General features: G+C 38.1%; 1 protein-coding gene across 2 annotated transcripts in view; it reads left to right on the top strand.

The window, feature by feature from the left end:
- Positions 1–19,851, top strand: part of gstcd (glutathione S-transferase, C-terminal domain containing) — an 89,456-nt gene that overhangs the window by 54,958 nt on the left and 14,647 nt on the right. For both annotated transcript variants that reach the window (XM_033973248.2, XM_055223861.1), the window contains exons 9-10: positions 15,004–15,137; positions 19,314–19,344. In XM_033973248.2, coding sequence (XP_033829139.1) covers positions 15,004–15,137; positions 19,314–19,344 — 165 coding nt within the window. The remainder of the gene's footprint in view (positions 1–15,003; positions 15,138–19,313; positions 19,345–19,851) is intronic.

Raw genomic sequence — 19,851 nt, 5'->3', positions numbered from 1 at the left:
CATTGTGTTCTGCGTCCTGATTGGCTGTTGGACTGTAGACCGTTGTCCATCAGTCTCCTCCGTGCCGTGTCTCCTGTACAGTACAGAATGTGTTCAGACAAATTTACATAAACGTTGGATCTCAGTGTGACTCTGAAGTGCTGTACGTTTGCAATTTGTTTTCTCCCCGACAAAACCCACAATGTCGATGAAACGTTCTGCACCGACAAAGATTTGAACGTTGAGAGTGTTTAAACGAGAGAGAAATGTGAGAAAATATTAACGCCTGTGTGAGAAAAGTGTATAAAGTGTGTGGTGAGGGGTTTTACAGCAAAAAACATAGAGAATAATTGTAAAAAATAAAACTGATACTTCGCGGATTTCGACTATTGCGGGTTATTTTTAGAACATAACCCCCGCGATAAACGAGGGACCACTGTATTGCATATCCCAGATGAATATATTTCATTTTAAGACTTTTTACTTTAGCTTAAGGTACATTTGTGGGTCTTCTTATGGATTAAAGTTAAATATCGGGTATCAGGTCGACCGCCACATCAGCAAGACAAATCTGTGGTTTCGGTATCAGCTCGAAAAATCCTTATTGGTCCACTCCACTCGAAACTATTCATAAATCTCCTTCACACAGTCGCTGCCCTACTCTGAGCGCTACAAATAACTGGGCCAGCTGTGCACCCCCAGAACAGAAGCACAGTTTGCAACCGCATTAACCAAAAAATGGGATTGGTCAGACTCAAGTATTCCCTGACAGAGCAATTAGAAAACTTGGAAGAGGAAAAAGTAAAAAAAAAATCCCAAAATAAACAAAAAAACCAACAAAAAGACAAAATAATTGACTATTTTTTACACACGTATCAGCCTTGACTTATTCTATTACAAAAATCAATATTTAATTTCACAGACTTTAGGTGTAATTCAACAAAGAAATAGTTGTTCCAAAAAAATCCAATCACACGTGTATGAGCTGTATTTGGTTAATTTCCACAATATTCACACAAAACAGACGCACAGACACCTGAGTGTAAGTTAAAGGGACTAATGATCTCGCTTGTTTCTGAATCTACCCCATTGTTTAAACTTAAAACCGCTTTGTCAGGCCTGATGAATGCCTTCCACTATAATTCATTTCGTATTGTCTTGAACCCTTTGTGAATTCTGTGAACCTTTAATTTAATTAGAACCTTCTTGTATGTCATCCCTGTAATTAATCTGCAGTAATCCTCTTCTTCCTGTCTGACGGCACCTCGCACAAGACTATAACAATGCGAGTCCCGTTCACCGTCTAACCTCCTCGCTAAGTATCTCACAAGTCATATTTTTAGTTCGTACGTCTCCAGATAAATAGGAGAAAAACGCAGGAAAAGCCGACACTTCATATCTCACCGAACAGAAAATGCCAATATGCAATTATTTCCAGTTAAAGTAATAAGACGGCTTTTCATTTCTTTGCAGAAGTGGTTTTAATCAGAGGCTTTTTAGTGGCGTGTGCTCCGGTAGAATCTCACCCTGATTATGAGAAAGGCAGTTGGCTCTTTTTAAAATTATATGAAGGGCACGGAGAGTTGAGGATTTTGCCTTTTTTTTTGGAAGTTAGCTAAAATATTCCATGTGTGATGTGGAACTGTCCTTGTAGCGGAAATTTGAGAGATGTGTTTTCAAGTGTTTTGTAACATAGGGTGAGGTGAGATGGAACAGTTATAATATGGACAAAAATGTGTATATTGAATTCAAATATATGAGGAGGAGCTCGGATTAGAGACGCTGCTCCTCAACGTCGAGAGGAGTTAGCTGACGTGGACGCTTTCCCGGGTATGTCCCACCAGGAGGACGCCCCCGGGGAAGACACAGGACGCGCTGGAGGGACTATGTGTCTCGGCTGGCTTGGGAACGCCTTGGGGTCCCACTGGAGGAGCTGGAGGAGCTGTCTGGGGTGAGGGAAGTCTGGGAGTCCCTGCTTAGGCTACTGCCCCTGCGACTCGGCCCTGGATAAGCGGAAGAAAATGGATGGATGGATGAATTCAAATTTAAATATCTGTTTTTGGAGAATATTCTGATGACAGTATTATGGCAGTCCATCAGAAATTTACCAAAAGGTTCCTCTGTATAACATGAGAGTGGATATTCAACATTTATTTATTTATTTATTTATTTATTTATTTATTTAATGGTAGACGATTTACCCCTAATTTTGCATATCTCCATCAGAAATTTCCAAAATTTCCAAAACCTTCCTCTATTTAACGTCACAGAGGATACGCAGCATTTATTTATTATTATTATTTATTTATCTATTTATTATTATTATAAATTTTTTATCTTAGACGATTTACCCCAGCATTTATTTATTTATTTATTATTATTATTATTATTTTTAATTATTATTATTTTTTTATCTTAGACAATTTACCCCAGCATTTATTTATTTATTATTATTATTATTATTATTATTATTATTATTATTATTATTTTATTTTTTTTATCTTAGACAATTTACCCCAGCATTTATTTATTTATTTATTATTATTATTTATGTATTTATTATTTTTTTATCTTAGATGATTTACCCCAGCATTTATTTATTTAATCTTAGACGATTTACCCCTAATTTTGCATGTCTCCATCAGAAATTTATCAAAACCTTCCTCTACGTAACGTCACAGAGGATACGCAGCATTTATTTATTTATTTATTTATTTACTTAATGGTAGACGATTTACCCCTATTTTTGCAAATCTCTCAACACAGTGGAGAAATCGACAATAATGCACACAAAAAATATAGATACAAAGCGTACAATCAACTTAGGGATGCACCGAGCTGATACTGGTTTCTGATATCGGCGGCTATACTGGAAAATTTTCTGGATCAAGTATCGGCTTCCAAATATCGGTTCAGTTGATATCCTGCTTGAACATATAAATCTAACAGGACTATTCACCGGTTGTAGTTCTCCCAGAAAGTCTCATAATGTTTGAATTTTTATTTAGACAAAGCTGTTCTGTAGTTACTCGAGATAAACAGCAGCTACATCAAACATTTGGATCAGTTTGGTTTTGTTTTAAGGAAATAAATGCTGTTTTCAGGCTCTGCAGTGGTATCGGTTAATATTGGGCGTCGGCAAAAACTTAAAACCATAATATCGGAACTGAAAAAGCTAGTTCAGTGCATCCCTAATCAAAATTAATTAGTTTGGACATTTGCATAACCCTCAATAGCAAAAAATATACATATATTGGACACGGCAGCTGAGGTTATCACATATTTTGTAGCAGGATTTGATCAGTCGAACAGCGGCGAACTCGAAGGACCTGCCGTAGCTCTGGATATAATTTGTGTTTATCGACCTTTTTTCGATTGAACCGTTTCGATGTGGCTGGATCCAATTGGCTTTCAAATAACAGCAAATTGATCTGGCCAGCGCTCGAGATGACGGACATCAGTTGGACATGATGATGTTGATGTTACATATTCTTCTGTGTTGAGCTTGACGATTTTCAACTTAATACGGACTGAAAACACATAAAAAATGGCCTTTCAGTGTCTTTTCTTTACGTTCAGGAAATGAATACTATGCCATTTTGCACACTGGACGCTCCACTCAAGTCTGAACTCTGCTCCAAACGCCATGATTTTACTTTACGGGATGTAGACCTCGCGTTTAAGAAGCGACACGTTTCGTTGATGACGTGGAATGACTCAGTCTCGATTAAAACTGCATGAATTGCTCAGCCCTTTGACAAATCTGTATGTAGCTTTGAGAGTAGCTAGTAGTATGCGATTCCAGCTCCTACAGATGAGTAATTCCTTGATGTAAAAGCTCTGAGTGCCTTGAAAATGCACAAAAAAAGCGACCATATGTTGTGTGTCTGTGCTTCCATCCATAATGTACAGCAACAGATCTTTTTATTGCATTGTTAGGGATGTATTCTACCATCAAACTGATTCAAAATATCAAGCCAGTTCTCTTCCTTTTGTTTTATAGTTTAGATTTTCTCGTGAATACATACTGCCCATCAGTCTTTACAAATGCCGGCTCTATTTAAAAGCCTTCCTCCCACATCTGCAGCGCTCTTGACTCCTTGCACCGTTAATTACTCTCTATTTTAGAGCAAATGGCCACTTAACTACGACCTGTTACGTGCTGCGTCAAGTTGAACACATAACACCGCTCTGTCTGTCTTCCCTGCAGGTTTCTTGGGTCTGTTATTATTGCTATTTACGTGCGATCTCGACTCAAATTCCCACTTGATTTTGGATCTTTTTCTTCTTTCTTTTCGTCTGTCACAGCCCAGTTGCGGAGGAGCAGCTGTTCCGCTAGCCATCCCTCTTCTTAACTCTCCGCGGAACAAAACCCGCACTTTTTTATATACTCCGCGTACCTGCTGTAATTAGAAGTTCCAGCCTCGTCGTCCCTCTGAGACCCGCTCCACTTGGAAACAAACACATTATTCTTATTCTCCGAGATGTGGAGGTGTTTAAATTAGGCAGGTAGTTTGTGCTCTACTCCAGCCTGTTTAGTTTAGATGTGTAATCTAACAGATGGGTTGTGTAGCTTTAGCTCTAGTTTAACATAACCGTTGCTATTGCTCGTACAAGAGTTTAAAATGAAGGCTACGCTGCATTGCAAGTATTTCGTTAGCATGTAAGCTAAACTGAAAAGGGTTTAAGTGACAGTCATCCACGTATCAATACTGAAAAAAATCACACATAGAACAAAATTTGACTTTTCCTGAATAGTTTTTTTATGATCTTGATCTATATTTGTTTTCTTGCACTAGTTCTGATAGAGTTTGAAATGTAAATACAGGGACAATAGTACAATTTTGAAAAACACAACAGGGACAGTAACAAATTTATCCAAAGATATTTCACATTTTAAAAGTTTTTTCCAACTTTTTCCCTGAAGTAGGCAATGCAAAACAAGTTTATTTGTACAGCACAATTCGTACACGAAGTAGTTCAAAGTGTTTTACAGAATAAGAAAGACTTTAAAATCACAATACAACAAATCAAAACATAAATTATCATCATCAAATTAACCTGAAAACAGAAGAGTGCAGGATAAAAAAACTTTAAGTCATATGCACAGCTAAACAACCATTTGAGCCTCGATTTAAACATTGTCAAAGTGGAGACTGTCTCACATCTTCCAGGTTTTAGCTTCACAAAACTGAAACCCTGATTCTCCATGTTTAGTCCTGTTTTAGTCCCTGAAGTCCTCAAAGTGCGAGATGGTTCCAGCTCTACCTAGTATTACGGTTAATTTATAAATTGAAAAGTAGCTTCTTATGTTTTGTGACAAGTTACACAGTGTCAAAAGGAGTTTAACCTTCAGATGTCTAGATGTGGATCTATATTACAAAAAAAAACCTGCCTAAACTTGCTAAAAGTTGATGTCTCTTAAAATAACCTTTTACTTTTTAACTGTGAAGATGTCTGCTTTTAAACGGTGACTGTAACTGGCCCTTCAGTCAAAGTTTCATCTGTCAACTTTTGCAGTTAATACACCATTAAAATGACTCTGAGAGATTTCCCGAGGGCAGGAGCATTAATGTGACTAATCCAAATATTACCCGCTGCCAGCGTGAGGACCGACACAATGCCCAGCTCAAAATAACCATTAACAATCACCTACAGCTGCTTTAAGTGCATTTATTTTGGTTCTAGGCCTGTTTTATGACCATCTCTCCTTTTTACATACCTTTAAAATATCTTAAAACGTCTCACAATTGAAAGCACACATTTCTGCTACGGTTTTCATGATGCTAAAATTCACAACTCTCATTTCATTAGACTAGAATAAAGTTTATTGCCCCTGGAGGGAAATTTGTCTCGGACTCGGTGCAGCTTTTGCCACATAACACCGAGGACAACAACAACCCTTCAGTAACAGCAAAAACCCATTAAAAATACAATCTTAGAAAAGAGATTTCTGATCCATATAAAATGAAAACAACATGAAGATGCTTGATGCTGATTTTTATACCATATAGAATGTAATTTTCAATACAAAAATAATAGAAGTTTCTTTGATATTCCCATGTGGTCTCATAGTAGTTATAAAATGGATCAGGACTGTTATAATAATTCAGTATTTCTTTATTTTTAACAGGGTTGGCAAAATTCGAAATGGTCAAAACTGAGATACTAATCGATTAAAACTAGTATTGAAACTAGGTACTCATTTTGGGTAAGTATTGATACTAAAAAGTCACATTGACAGGACAGAAAAGAACTAGTATACGCTCATGGACCACTATGGAACCCACCTGGACGACTGAGGGATTACACAGATATAAGGACACATGGGAATATAAAAGAAAGTACTACCATTTAATGTTGAAACTGACATTCTCTTCTCTAAATAAAGACTGTTTTTATCATCATTCTTCTATTGGACTTGGTATAGAGAGCCTGAGTCTATTGAAAATCCACTGAAATCATGATAACACTCATTATAATTCCTCTCTGGACTATTTTTCAAACATCCCAACCCTTTGCACGTGTAACTTTTGGTTCCCCCCTGATGGATGCACCGCCACATTCACTTATATCTTGCTCCATGCATTAAACATGCTCCCAGTTTAGCCAGGTTCATTTAACTTGACTAATTAAAGCGTGTATTTTTAGCTAGCACTTTCCCGCTCACAGTTGGATGGATGCAGGTGTTGGCAGTGTACTAGCCGTAGCTCAAGGAAACGCACCATTTTCTGTGAGCTCTGACGGCGTCGAGTCAGACCTTGAAGGAAGGGGAGTTGTAATGCATGAAGTTGATTTAGGTTTTATTGGATCCATGGCCATTATAGGTTTCTCCTAAGGGCCCTATTCTGTGAATTGATTTTCCAAGTTGTCTGCTTTATGTCTGTCTGCTGAAAAATTGCCGTATGTAAATCAGACATTGATTAGTTGGCGTACGGCTTAAAGGGCTATCATTCTTCTTCTATTGTACGTCTTTAAGATATATCCAGAATTCTAAAACACTGAAGCTGGAATATAATGTTATACAGACTTTCAGTGCATCATCTGAGTAATAATTTGGCACTTGAGATGATATTAAAGATGCACTGTGTAACTTTACAGGTGGAGAATATGGCACTTCTTTGTCTAAATGAAGATGCTGTTGCTTTTTCCTTGAAGGTTGTACAGTACGAGATTAAACCATAGACTGTATATATAAATGGACATGGGTAACGTGCTAGCTGCTGCTTTCCAAATAAGAAATGATCATGGGCGCGTTTCCAGCTCCATCGACTCTGGCTCCAATTCACTTTCTGTTGAAAAACTGTCATCCCTCTATCCACTACTGCTGCTTTCAGGCTCATCGTTTTGCTCTTAAAACCCGCGTTACATGATCCTGGTGTTTTTATTTGGCTATTTTTTTTCCGTAAATCAATATACAAATAGACCAATGAGGAGCCTTCTTTCCCTGAGGTTTGATTGACAGCATTTCTAAGCCCCGCCCCTCCGTTAAACCAGCAGTGCAGGCAGGAAGAGGCATTAACTTCCAACACTCTCGCTCCAGATTGGCTCTTTGGTTGCTATGATACTCGTGGTCGGAAATGCAAATATGGAAATCGGGTCAAAATTCGCCGCTGTAATCGTGAAGGGAATTGCAGACCAGGTAGAGAGTTGAGAGTTTCCAGTACTTAAAGCCCCATAAAGGTACGATCTATAGAAGGCAGGTCTTACTAACTCATTTTACATACTGTCCGTACAAGATCACAAAGGGATGTATAGTTAGCTGTTCACAGAGAGGTAGAATACGTCACTAACAGATGCTCGCAGTCACTAAAAAGATGCAGTCTTATCAATCTGAGAAGGAATACCAGCATCAGGTGACCGCGAAGACATCTTAAAATAAGTATGTGTCGTGTTCTTACAGAGAAACAAGTTCACCTCAACGCTTAAGACGCAAAGTATTCAACACGAGGTTTAAGAGTAAAGTAAAAAATCATGCTTTCACCGCTACGACTGCCGACCGGAGCTGAAGTCTTTGGCGACGTCACGCTCGCTCAGTCCACTTCCTTATACAGTGGATTAAACCCGTCTATCTCGCATTTATTCAATCACACGTGTCTTTACTGCTGACGTACATTAAAAAAACAAACACTGTGACGAGGCTTCCCTTTCTACAGATCTCGCCAACAACTTTTTCTAGTCGCTCCAGCCCATTGTCTCCATGGATAAATGTGTTTAATACCATACTGCCATACTACTCCATCTAAAAGCAATGACATCTCCATGGAGACAACCAAGTATCAGACTGTCCACCAGGAAAAAAATAAAAAAAAATAAGTTTTGCAGTGTGTCTAGAATGTTCTGGCCAATACACTGATTTATGTTTTTATTCAGTTTTTGCTTACAGTTGTTTAGCTTTTATAGTGTTGGAGTTTTTCATTCATACACCGTAAGCGTACATAAGATCCATTATTTTGAGATTTAAAATTTTTCTCTGCAGCGATGTTTTCAGGGCCAGATAGAGCTCACAGAAAGGATGTAATTACCAGTTCAATAGCAAGGCCCCATTATTTGTGCAATGTGATTATTTGGAGACAAACTGATTGAGATGCTTCTTCTGTGAAACACTGTGAAAGAGAACGTAGTTTTATAAAAGGCCTTTGTCACGGCTCTTGTAACAGGCTGAATTAGGGCCGGGTGAAAATACATCATAATAGTTTTTTTGTTTCTTCTCGGTCTCGATGTTTGATTCGATTTGATTTAGTCTTTTTTCAAAAATAAAATGAAAATGGGTTTTAGTATTGAGTCCTGAGACTATAGGGACATATACAGAGGGGGACAACTAGAGTAAATACAGTTAAAATGTAGATTTGTGTTGTACTACAGTGAGTCCTTGTCACTCATAGAAATGATCAGGTTCAATGTTTGTGAATTTACTTTTTGGATATTTCATGACAAATTACAGTATTATCAATAAGAAAAGAATCTAGCAACAACAACTACTACTACTACTACTACTACTGCTACTATTTGAGATGATATTAAAGGTGCACTGTGTAACAATGTGTCTGCAATTACAACAACAGCAACAACTACGACTACTACTACTACTACAACAACTACTACCACTACTACAACAACTATTACAACAAGTACTACTACAACAACTACTACAATTACAACTACTACAACAACTACTACAAGTACAATTACAACTACAACAACAACTACCACTACTACAACAACTATTACAACAAGTACTACTACAACAACTGCTACAATTACAACAACTACTACAAGTACAATTACAACAACAACTACAAGTACAATTACAACTACAACAACAACTACCACTACTACAACAACTACTACAATTACAACTACAACAACTACTACAATTACAACTACAACAACAACTACTACAACAAATACAACAATAACTACTAGAACAACTACTACAATTGCAACTACTACAATTACAACTACTACAACAACTACAAGTACAATTACAACTACAACAACAACTACCACTACTACAACAACTACTACAATTACAACTACAACAACAACTACTACAACAAATACAACAATAACTACTAGAACAACTACTACAATTGCAACTACTACAATTACAACTACTACAACAATTACAACTACAACTACTACTACAATTACAACAACTACTACTAAATTACAACTACAACAACAACTACTACAACAAATACAACAGTAACTACTAGAACGACTACTACAATTACAACTACAACCACATCAACTACAATAAGGACATCTATGTCTAATAAAATGACATCACAGTCTCACTTGACTTTTCGCTGCTTGTTTCTTTCACTTCGGTGCAGAGTTTGTTTTGGTCCATGGTCTTGAGGAGAACACTGTCAGTCTCATCTGTATTTTGGCTTGTTGTTTTGTAACAGTTTGGACTTTTTTAACAGGCAAAACACTGTTTATTATGTTTGGATGTAACGCGCCTTTTTATGTGCAATTAATGAGTTGTTTGTGCTCCTCTGAGGCTTTGGCTGTGCGGAGCTGAGGGGGGGAAAGGTTACAGACTATAATTAGGGATTATCCCTCCATGGCTAATGTAAAGCATTATGTCGTGGGCTAAAATATGTTGAGACTTTGTTAATTAATTTTTTCTTCAGAAGAGGGTTGTCACATATTTTGGCACTGACTTTGCACTGGGCTTGTTCTCAGCGTAGAATTGGGATGTTTTTAAGATTAGTTTTGAGGATAAGAAATATAAAGTCTAGTCCAACGAGGTTCATCTGGTCCTCCATTAATATTATGACATAAAGGCTGTGGAATTTATTGTCCATTAATAATGCAATCCTGTATAATGCATTACACTTTAAAATGACGAAAAAGGAGGCAACAAGGCTCAGAAGGTTAAGTGTTTGGACACCAACCAGCGGAGGATTGCAAATTAGAAACTTTTGTCAGCACAGACTGTTCTTCACCATTTCACCATTTAATTAACTTGTATCAAAGCTTAACTGTGTCAAATTATTGCCTTTATTTTTGGATCCGTCTTGTTTTTATGCTTTAGCTGCTAACAAAGAATGTCTACATGTCAAATCCATATCTTTCTTGACCTTTGATAGGACTCATTACCTGTAGAATGTTTGAAAAATAATAAATATAAAACAAAAAGTACATTTTTAGTTATTCTCTGAAAAGTTTGACAGCTAATTCATTGCTTGCTCTTCTCCAATTTTATTTTGAAGTGATTTAACTGAACTGTCACAAATGAAAAACATATTTTAGTGCAGAGGGTGTAGTACAGGTGCAGTACAGGTGTAGTACAGGTGCAGTACAGGTGCAGTACAGGTGTAGTACAGGTGTAGTACAGGTGCAGTACAGGTGTAGTACAGGTGTAGTACAGGTGCAGTACAGGTGTAGTACAGGTGTAGTACAGGTGCAGTACAGGTGTAGTACAGGTGTAGTACAGGTGCAGTACAGGTGCAGTACAGGTGTAGTACAGGTGCAGTACAGGTGTAGTACAGGTGCAGTACAGGTGCAGTACAGGTGTAGTACAGGTGCAGTACAGGTGCAGTACAGGTGTAGTACAGGTGTAGTACAGGTGCAGTACAGGTGTAGTACAGGTGTAGTACAGGTGCAGTACAGGTGTAGTACAGGTGTAGTACAGGTGCAGTACAGGTGCAGTACAGGTGTAGTACAGGTGCAGTACAGGTGTAGTACAGGTGCAGTACAGGTGTAGTACAGGTGTAGTACAGGTGCAGTACAGGTGCAGTACAGGTGTAGTACAGGTGTAGTACAGGTGCAGTACAGGTGTAGTACAGGTGTAGTACAGGTGCAGTACAGGTGTAGTACAGGTGTAGTACAGGTGCAGTACAGGTGCAGTACAGGTGCAGTACCAATCTCGCTTTAGACGGTGACCAAAGTATTGTAGCCGTTCCCACTCACTCAGTTCCATTGCAGAGATGGATCAAGTACTTGGACGAGGTCTCGAAAGCTGTTCTTTTCAACTACAAGTAGAAAAGCAAAAAAAAAAAAAAAAGCCCTTTACAAATTTAACACAAGACGGCACATGTGATTTGTTTATGGCGCTGGGACGTTTTCTCTTGTGCGAAAAACTGCTTTATCTTTGTCTGGCTATAGTTTTTCTTTTCGCAACTTGCCCTCGCTGTTCCACAACTTGGTTTAGCTCTGATTTTTTATATTCTTATGTGTTCTTTTTCGTGGACCTTCTTTAGGTGATAGTAGAGGTTTGTTGTGTTGGCATTGGCTGCGGGAATAGTCTTATACTTAAGTTTGCAAATGTCCTTCTTCTGCTCCGTGTCAGACCTCTTGAACCCAAAATGAATCAAAGAACGTAGAGCAGCGTCATGTCGCAAAACCACAAAGTATGCACAGTGACAAGACAACACTAAAACACAATCGTCACAGGCTATTTACTGATATATTTGCTGTAATAATTGATAAAATTAGGTTAGAAATGATAGAAACGATAGATGAGAAATGGCACGATAGACACTTTTCTATCGTCCCCAACTTTACTATGGCGTCAGAATATATTTGAATAAACACCCAAGTTTCATATTTGGCACCTTAAAATGTCCATTGGTGTACGCCACATGTGTCAAACTCAAGGCCCGTGGGCTAAATCTGGCCCTCCACATCATTTTTTGTGGCCCTCGACAGGGTAAATTAAGAGGCATGATGGTCTTAAAATGTCGTTTTATCAGGAGACACACAGACATATTTTTTACATCTTTGCAAATGCTTATGTAATATTTGTAACTTGAAGAAGTAATGAATACAGAAAGTTGTTTAACAATTAACAAAAAGTAGTTACATTTATTTTACATCTGGCCCTTTGACGGCAGCCATTTTCCTGATGTGGCCCGCGGTGAAAATGTGTTTGACGCCCCTGGTTTACGCTAACTGAAAATTCTGACACAATAATAATACAATAATACAACCCCTATCTTTATAATTCAGCAATTGTATATATTTATTTGATTTTCTTTGTATTTCTGCATATATCATCTTCATTTTTGGTGCTCCAACTTCTATAAAAATGAGTGAATTCCTTCGCCTGTCCTTTGTTTAAACCCTCGTACTTGCGCTGGTAGTAGACACTTCCTCGGCTCGTGTGACTTCTCCCTCGCTCAAGCCCTGCCTCGGAAGTTGGGGTGACTTCCTGACTAGTTTTCGGGCGCGTTCGGAGGAGCTTTTTTGTCCTTTTATCTCCGAAGCCGCACCGCCTACTGCCTCGGTCTGAACTCGTACTCGGTGCCACCGCTGTCAAGGCGAGGCAAAGCTGACACCGGGCTGACAACCGGCGTGCAAATAAGAAGTGTGGAAGTTTGGCGTTGTGCTGGGGTTGGCTTGTTTTAGCTTTAGAGTCACACTCGGATGTTGTTGATAATGCGTTTTATTTGGGCCATTAACACAGAATCTATTTAGCTAATGTATGCTCGAAGGGAAATGATGTGATGCATTCTAGCACTTCTGTGGATATTGAACTCATTGGTTTTGTGCAGTCATTGTGTCCTCCCGCGGATGAATTGTTTCGAGAATACCAGCCTCTATACAAGCGAAATCTATACATACGATCTTTATTTGATTTATTTTATTTATTTGAGCAACATATCAATAAAAGAAACAACTGTTAGCATAGCATATGAAAAAAGAAGGCTGCTTTTGGATGGCGTTGTTCGAGTTTGATCCATATACTGCGTAGTCTCTATAACTGTCCTCATAAACTGTTCTTTAATACTGCTATAATGTTTTTTTTATAGTACTGGCTTTGAAAGAAATGACATTGTTTGAATCGTAAGTACGTCTAAATGTCCTTGGAAAAATAATCATCTGAATGTATTTATTTGAAAAAAAAGATTGAAAAGGAAGGAAGAACATTGTGCTTATTGTTTATTGGGTTTAATGTAGAGTGAAGTGAAATAATTACTTGAGGAAATCGATTCCGTGTCTTGGAGTCCGGCGCGTGGAAGATTTATATTCATTTATATTCATGTTTCAAACAAAAAAAAGTAAGAACAAACTCCACACAAAAAGACCCTATAAATTCTGTGGCAAAATGGTTGGCCCCAGAGCTGTTTGTTGTCGATGCATTGTAAAAGAAAATTGCAAAAAAGTGACCTTAAAGCACCGTCAGGTAGACTATAGACTAGAGAAATGCCTGGTTTCTTTCTTTTTTTTCATTTTGGATGTTTATATTGTACTTAAAAACGCAGACAAAAATGGGTCCTTACTGGAAGCGGGCTCGCATCTCCACAAACCTGACTCTTATTTGACCTGGAGGAGGGCCTCTTCCTGCTCGTCTCCATGGAAATATTGTTCCTTTGGCGATAATATTCCACAGTACGCCATAAAGTTTGTCTGTCTTAATGGAGAATGTTGCACAATTTGATTTTGACTTTTAACTCTATTTCTATGGATTCATACAGGTGACGCGCCACCTCCAGAAAGTTACATGGTGTCGCTTTAATTTGTTGTGTGTCATTATTAAGAAGTCTGTGTAGCCCTGTGTCATCCAGGCAGGGGTCGTAGCAAAAGAAAATAGTTTCATTGTTTAAAAAAAATCGGAGAATAAAGTATAGAGCAGTTGGCGAAAGGGAAAAGTTATGTTTTGTTTCATTCACATGTTTAACACACAAACCCTTCATATTTAGGCCGAGTTCTTCTCTCAAAACACTCTGTTCCACATTGTGATGTCATCATGTGGTAATACAGCAAGTGCTCCACTGTGTTTTTAAACTCCATACATCTTCCCTTGAATCATTTGGATAATTTGAGCCCTGGAATTTCCAATCTCTGCTGAACAAAAGGTAAAAAGTAGCTGTTGTCATGAAGCAGTAGTTTTCAATTTATCACCAGATGAAACGGAGCATTTTGAGCTTTGGAGATGTACAGACTAATAATAAAGAGTTACTCAAACATGTGAATGAAACAACACACGACGTCAGGTCTGTTTTTGATGAGGTAACAACATTATAACATGACTTAAACTTCACAAGAGTCCGTTTTGTGTCATATATGACCCAGGAGGAAAAAAACTTACTCAAACAAGTGTCACTTTTAATGCAACTTCCAGTGTGTTAATAATAAGAGACCAATTATAACACGGTTAAAAGCTTTTTAAAGTCAGTTTGGCATAATACATCTCTTTCATCCAAATGTACCTTTTTGGTGTTCTTGTTGACAAAGCCTTAATCAAATTCCCTATTCATTATGTGTTTGTGAGCAGAACTTCCTAATGCGTTGCTCAATCTTCATCTCCACACACAGTTTACCAGCTCGATGTGTCTCCAGGTGCAGCCGTGTCTTCACTCCTGAACCTCTAATACATTCTGTTTGCTTTGGCGCCTGCAGCGTGTTCCTCTGAAAGAACACGGGTGTTTAATAATGCTGCCATTATCGCCAGATCAATAGGATCGAGTGGTGTCTGCAAAGTTCTCAGTTTTGGTTGTCTGTTCAATGGTGGATGTTTTGTGGGTCTGAAGCTCTTTTGCTGATTCGTCTTGTTGTCTTTCCTCTCAGGTCGGCCTCCATGCGTGCGGCGTGGCTACCGACATGGTGATGGAGCACTGCGTCCACGCCCGCGCCGCCTTCGTCATCAGCCCCTGTTGCTACGGTTTCATACAAAACGCAAACAAGTTCAGCTTCCCCAGAAGGTCTGTCCACTCCCCAACACTCACCATTTAACTTATTCAACAGATGTCTTTCTTCACTCTCATTTACACAGTTAACTTTGTGTTGTCATGATACTAACATTTCAAACTCAATTCTGATACGTACAAAAAGACTCGAAACACAATACCAATACTGTATCTGTATCCACTCCCCAAATAGACCCTGGTTATGTAGATTTCTGTCTGCAAACACAAGACTTGGCTTTTCAGTTGATTTTTTCTCTATTTAAACAGAGACAACACTTGGTTTGACTGTTGTCTACTTCAAAACCGATTCTGATACTAATAAAAAAAGACCTGCTACGGATAAGTTAGTAAACCAAAGTGGGCGGAGATAGGGGGGTAGGTGAAAACAGAGCACTACATTTTGAATGCAGGACTAATCAATTGAAATTTGGTTACCTGGCAAATCCAGAATGATCTCTCTGTATTTTTTACGCAGATTGTTGTCAGTCTGGTCCCCACGTCTTCTGTCGCGTCTCAAGCTCGGTCAAACATGATCGTGCAATCAGATCCAATTTATTTCAGTGACACATATGAAACTAAGGAGCTCCTTGGTTACCTGTGATTTATAAATAAAATCAAGTTTATCTCACCTCGGGCTTACAGAGTTTAGTGCCAATTTACAGAGATTTACAGAGTTTTGCCCATTGATTCTGCAGAAATCTGAGATGTTTTTCCCGCCCGCTGTGATACATTTTTACTCTATTTTTTCCAATACCATGAATATCTCTAGAAATTCACCCATGACCATCACATCACATCATGTATTGAAAAAGTGTGTATTCTGGATCTGAGGCAAACAACTTGAAAGAAGCTAATGATTAGGAGACATCATTATAACATCATTAAATGCTCATAAACATTGATTTTGCTTTATGTCTCCTTTAATACTCCTGAATCCTACTTTTTAAACATAAATCACATACTACCTGTTTTTGTTTGCTCCTGTCTCATGTATCTCGAACATTTTTATAACTTTCTGTGTCCAAAGTGCGATTCTCCTTACCGTCTTAGTCTCTGCAGCAGGACAGTTTTCAGGGTTAAACAAAGCCAATGTGCATCGTTCACTTACATCAACATTTCATTTTATGGGAGCGTCTACTGAAGCGGCAGCAGAGGCAGAGAGGGGCAGCTAATGGCAAGAAAGTGCTGAGACAAGTGCTGGTTTAATGGTGTTGATCCTGTTCCCATAGCAGCAGTGCGGCCACCGTCAGGGGCAGACAATCACAACACGGTAGAGTGTCACTAACAACAAGGAGACAACTCTGACTTTGCCTGTTTGTTCATGTCTCACCAGTGAAATGTAGATATAGTGTTATAAAGGTTGGATAAAGGAGGATTTTTGGATTATTAAGCACAGGCTGAATCAGGTTGTTTTCTTTAAGTATGGGTCATTCAGCTAAATCAGTGCTTTTTGCGTCCTATTAAATAAAAATTCAGGAAAAATATGTTAAAGTACAGTTTGATTTGTTAATTTTTCCATGTTGTTATATTCAAACCAATTTAAATATTTTTTAAGCATTTTTTTCACTTTTTTTTTCTTTTTTTTTCTTTTTGTTTTTTTTTAGCATGACCTTAAGTGAATTCGGTCGTTTTAAACAAATCTTTGGCAAAACCTTAAATGAACCACTTTCCCTTATTACACTCAAACCCAGGCCACCAGTGCTTCTGAGATTGGACCAAAACAAACATGACGAGGCTGATGCACGTACTTAAACCTATTTAAACAGAAATACAGGCAATTTATGTATTTTTTTTACGTGCAGAGGAAGGACGTCTGTGCTTTTCTGTCAACTCGATGTAACAAAAGGTTAATTTATCTGCTTGTTCAACTGTTGCTTCAAATATTGGTCATGACGTTCAGCCTTTTCCCGATCGTTTTAGTGAGAAACATTCCAGATTGACAATGAGTAGACATGTCAAACTGGTATTAAAATGTGTCTAAATATTGAAATCCCTGTGATACACGCTGTGATCTTAAACTACCTTTGCCTGCGGAGACAAACTAAATATTTTCTGTGACCCAAAAAGTGTGCCTTGAGGGTTCCTTCTTGCTTGTGAGTGAGCGTGTGGACGTGTGTGTGTGTGTGCGTATAAATATTTACCGACTTTCTCCACGTTTTCTGACTTCACCATTGCTAAGCTGACACTTCACCTCTGCTCAGCTCTCATAAAATATTAACTCGTGACATTCATACGAGCGCAGCTGTAGACAACAACAAGAAGCTCCGTGTCCGCGGGGCTCTCGTTCAACCGCGTGTCAATCTGGGTCCTGCCACTTTAACGCTCGCACCCTCGGGTCATGTTCCAGGTAACAGAGAGGACTGCGCAGGTGGACACATTCCAGGAAGTCAACACTTTTATGAGCCGTGAAACTAAACTGCCCAATTTGCTTCAACCCCTCCCTGTACCACCCCTGACATAGCCCAACAGAGCTAACGCAAACAAGCAAATGCTGTATTGTTTTTGATCATTGGGAGGCTGTTCTTTGAGAAAATGTCTGCTGTTCTTATGACAAATTATGTTTTTGTAATCTATCAAATGTCCCGTGTGTGTAATGTTGAGGTTGAGGGGCAAGTGCTGGACAGGAAGAATAGAAATAAACCATCGAAGTGTAGAAATTGCTGCAAAATGTTTGAAGTTGATGTTAGTTTGTAAATTACATCAGCCACATCCTGCCCATTTTTCACAGCTACGAGTGTAAGATATTCACAAAAGTCTTGATGATGTCCAGATGACAATATTTTGATAATACAAAGGCAATAATCCATCAGAATTGTGCTAAAATGTGTCGGTAAATGTCTTGGTTTGAGATTTTAATCGTGTCGTATCGTCATCAAAAACAAACGTAGTTGTAATTTTGCTTCATTCACACTTGTTTAATTAATCCATTAATCCAAAATTGCCTTCTCTGAGCACTCAAAAAAATCTCTGTTCACGTTTTGCCAGTTTTATGACGTCATAGGTGAAAATCTGGACGACTTCTGTGCAGTTTTAAAGTCTATGAACTATCAGCGGAGTTGTTCCACGGTCAAATTAAGTTCACTACTGACAGAAAAGGGAGCTTCAACACCTAAACGCCTCATTTGAAACAGAGGTGAAGTTTATGAAGTTTATTTTCCAAATGCATAGACAAGGCAAGTTTATTTGTATAGTATAACGGAATTCAAAGTGTTTTAAAGAGTAAGAGCCACAATACAAACGAATCAAAACATAAATAATCAGCATAAAATTAACATTAAGAGTGCAGAATAAAAACCTTTCAGTCTTAATTACAGCTAAACAAAAGCGTTTTGAGCCTGGATTTAAACATTGTCAAAGTAGAGTCTGTCTCACATCTTCAAAGTTTTAGCTGCATAAAACTGAAACTCTGATTCTCCATGTTTAGTCCTGACTCTGGGACCAGCAGGAGGCCGGTCCCTGAAGTCCTCAGAGTGTGAGATGGTTCATATCTCACACATTACATTGCATACATTATTTTAAGTTAGAAAATGTGAAATACTTATCCCAAGGTGACCAAAAGAATGGTTAAAAGGGAATTAAAGCCACAAAAATGCATAACGTGTTGTTTGAGTATTGCACAAAATGTGGTTAGACATTAAAATGACCCCAAAAACTAAGAAGAAATGTCACTTTATATGTTTTTTTTTACATTTACCCCAAGTTAGTTTTCCATATTTGAATCCCCTTTATATCTTCCAAAATAACAACTGTGATATTATGAATGTCCTGCACCTCTACACACATCCCGTCTCATTTTCTGTGTTGCTTTGATTTGCCGAGTCAATAAAAACACAGTCAGTCCGTCTTCATCTCCGAGTCCCCTCTCTGCTCTTAATTGTCATGCCCTACCATCCACTGACCTCTCATTTGTTGTTTTTTAATTAGCTCGATGTGCACACTTTGCTCCCAGGTCACAACAAAACACGGCCTTAAAAAATCCCCCCGTTCCCAGACATGATTGCGTTCTATTACAGCAAATTAGCCCTACTTGTGTTTGCATATAGGATTACATTTGCTACTACAACAAATCGGTTTGTTTTCCCAGAGTTCAAACTTCAAATAGTGTTGTTCCAAAGCCATATACAAAACAGATGCAATTTTATGTTTTAATCACCACTTCCTAACATAGAATTATTTTGTGTTTTCTTTCAGCCAAAGATTTCAAGAGAGCCTGACTTATAAGGTACGTTCTTATCGCGATGCCACACAAATAACAATGTATTTATAAAGTGTGTACCTAAAGTATAAAGTTACCAAGGATAGTTAGCTTTTCCCACAAGAGTATTTAAAGTCGTCTTAGGAATAGTAACAGTGTAATACCCATAGATTCTGTCTGCCTTTTACATCATTTTAGCGTTTATGACATTAACTGTTATTTGTCTAAAAGGTTAAATTATTCCCTTACAGACTTTAAAGTTAGACCAGGGGTGTCAAACTCAATTTCATAAAAATATAAAAATATGACTGTGTAACCGCCTATTTACCGACAGACTGACATTTTAAATTTACCTTGTCACGGCCACATAAAATGACACGGTGGGCCAGATTTCGCCCCTGGGCCTTGAGTTTGACTGATCATTTCTCTAAAACATAGCTAACATAAGTAGATTTTAGATTTTACAATAACTAAAACAAATAAAAAAATGCCTAGTCTTTTCTAGTTTTGTAATTTTGGTGAAAGTTACTCTAG

Source organism: Periophthalmus magnuspinnatus, chromosome 1, assembly GCF_009829125.3.
Source record: "Periophthalmus magnuspinnatus isolate fPerMag1 chromosome 1, fPerMag1.2.pri, whole genome shotgun sequence".
Classification (NCBI taxonomy): domain Eukaryota; kingdom Metazoa; phylum Chordata; class Actinopteri; order Gobiiformes; family Gobiidae; genus Periophthalmus; species Periophthalmus magnuspinnatus.
Note: the sequence above shows the minus strand (reverse complement) of the source record. Positions and strands in the feature narration are given on the sequence as shown.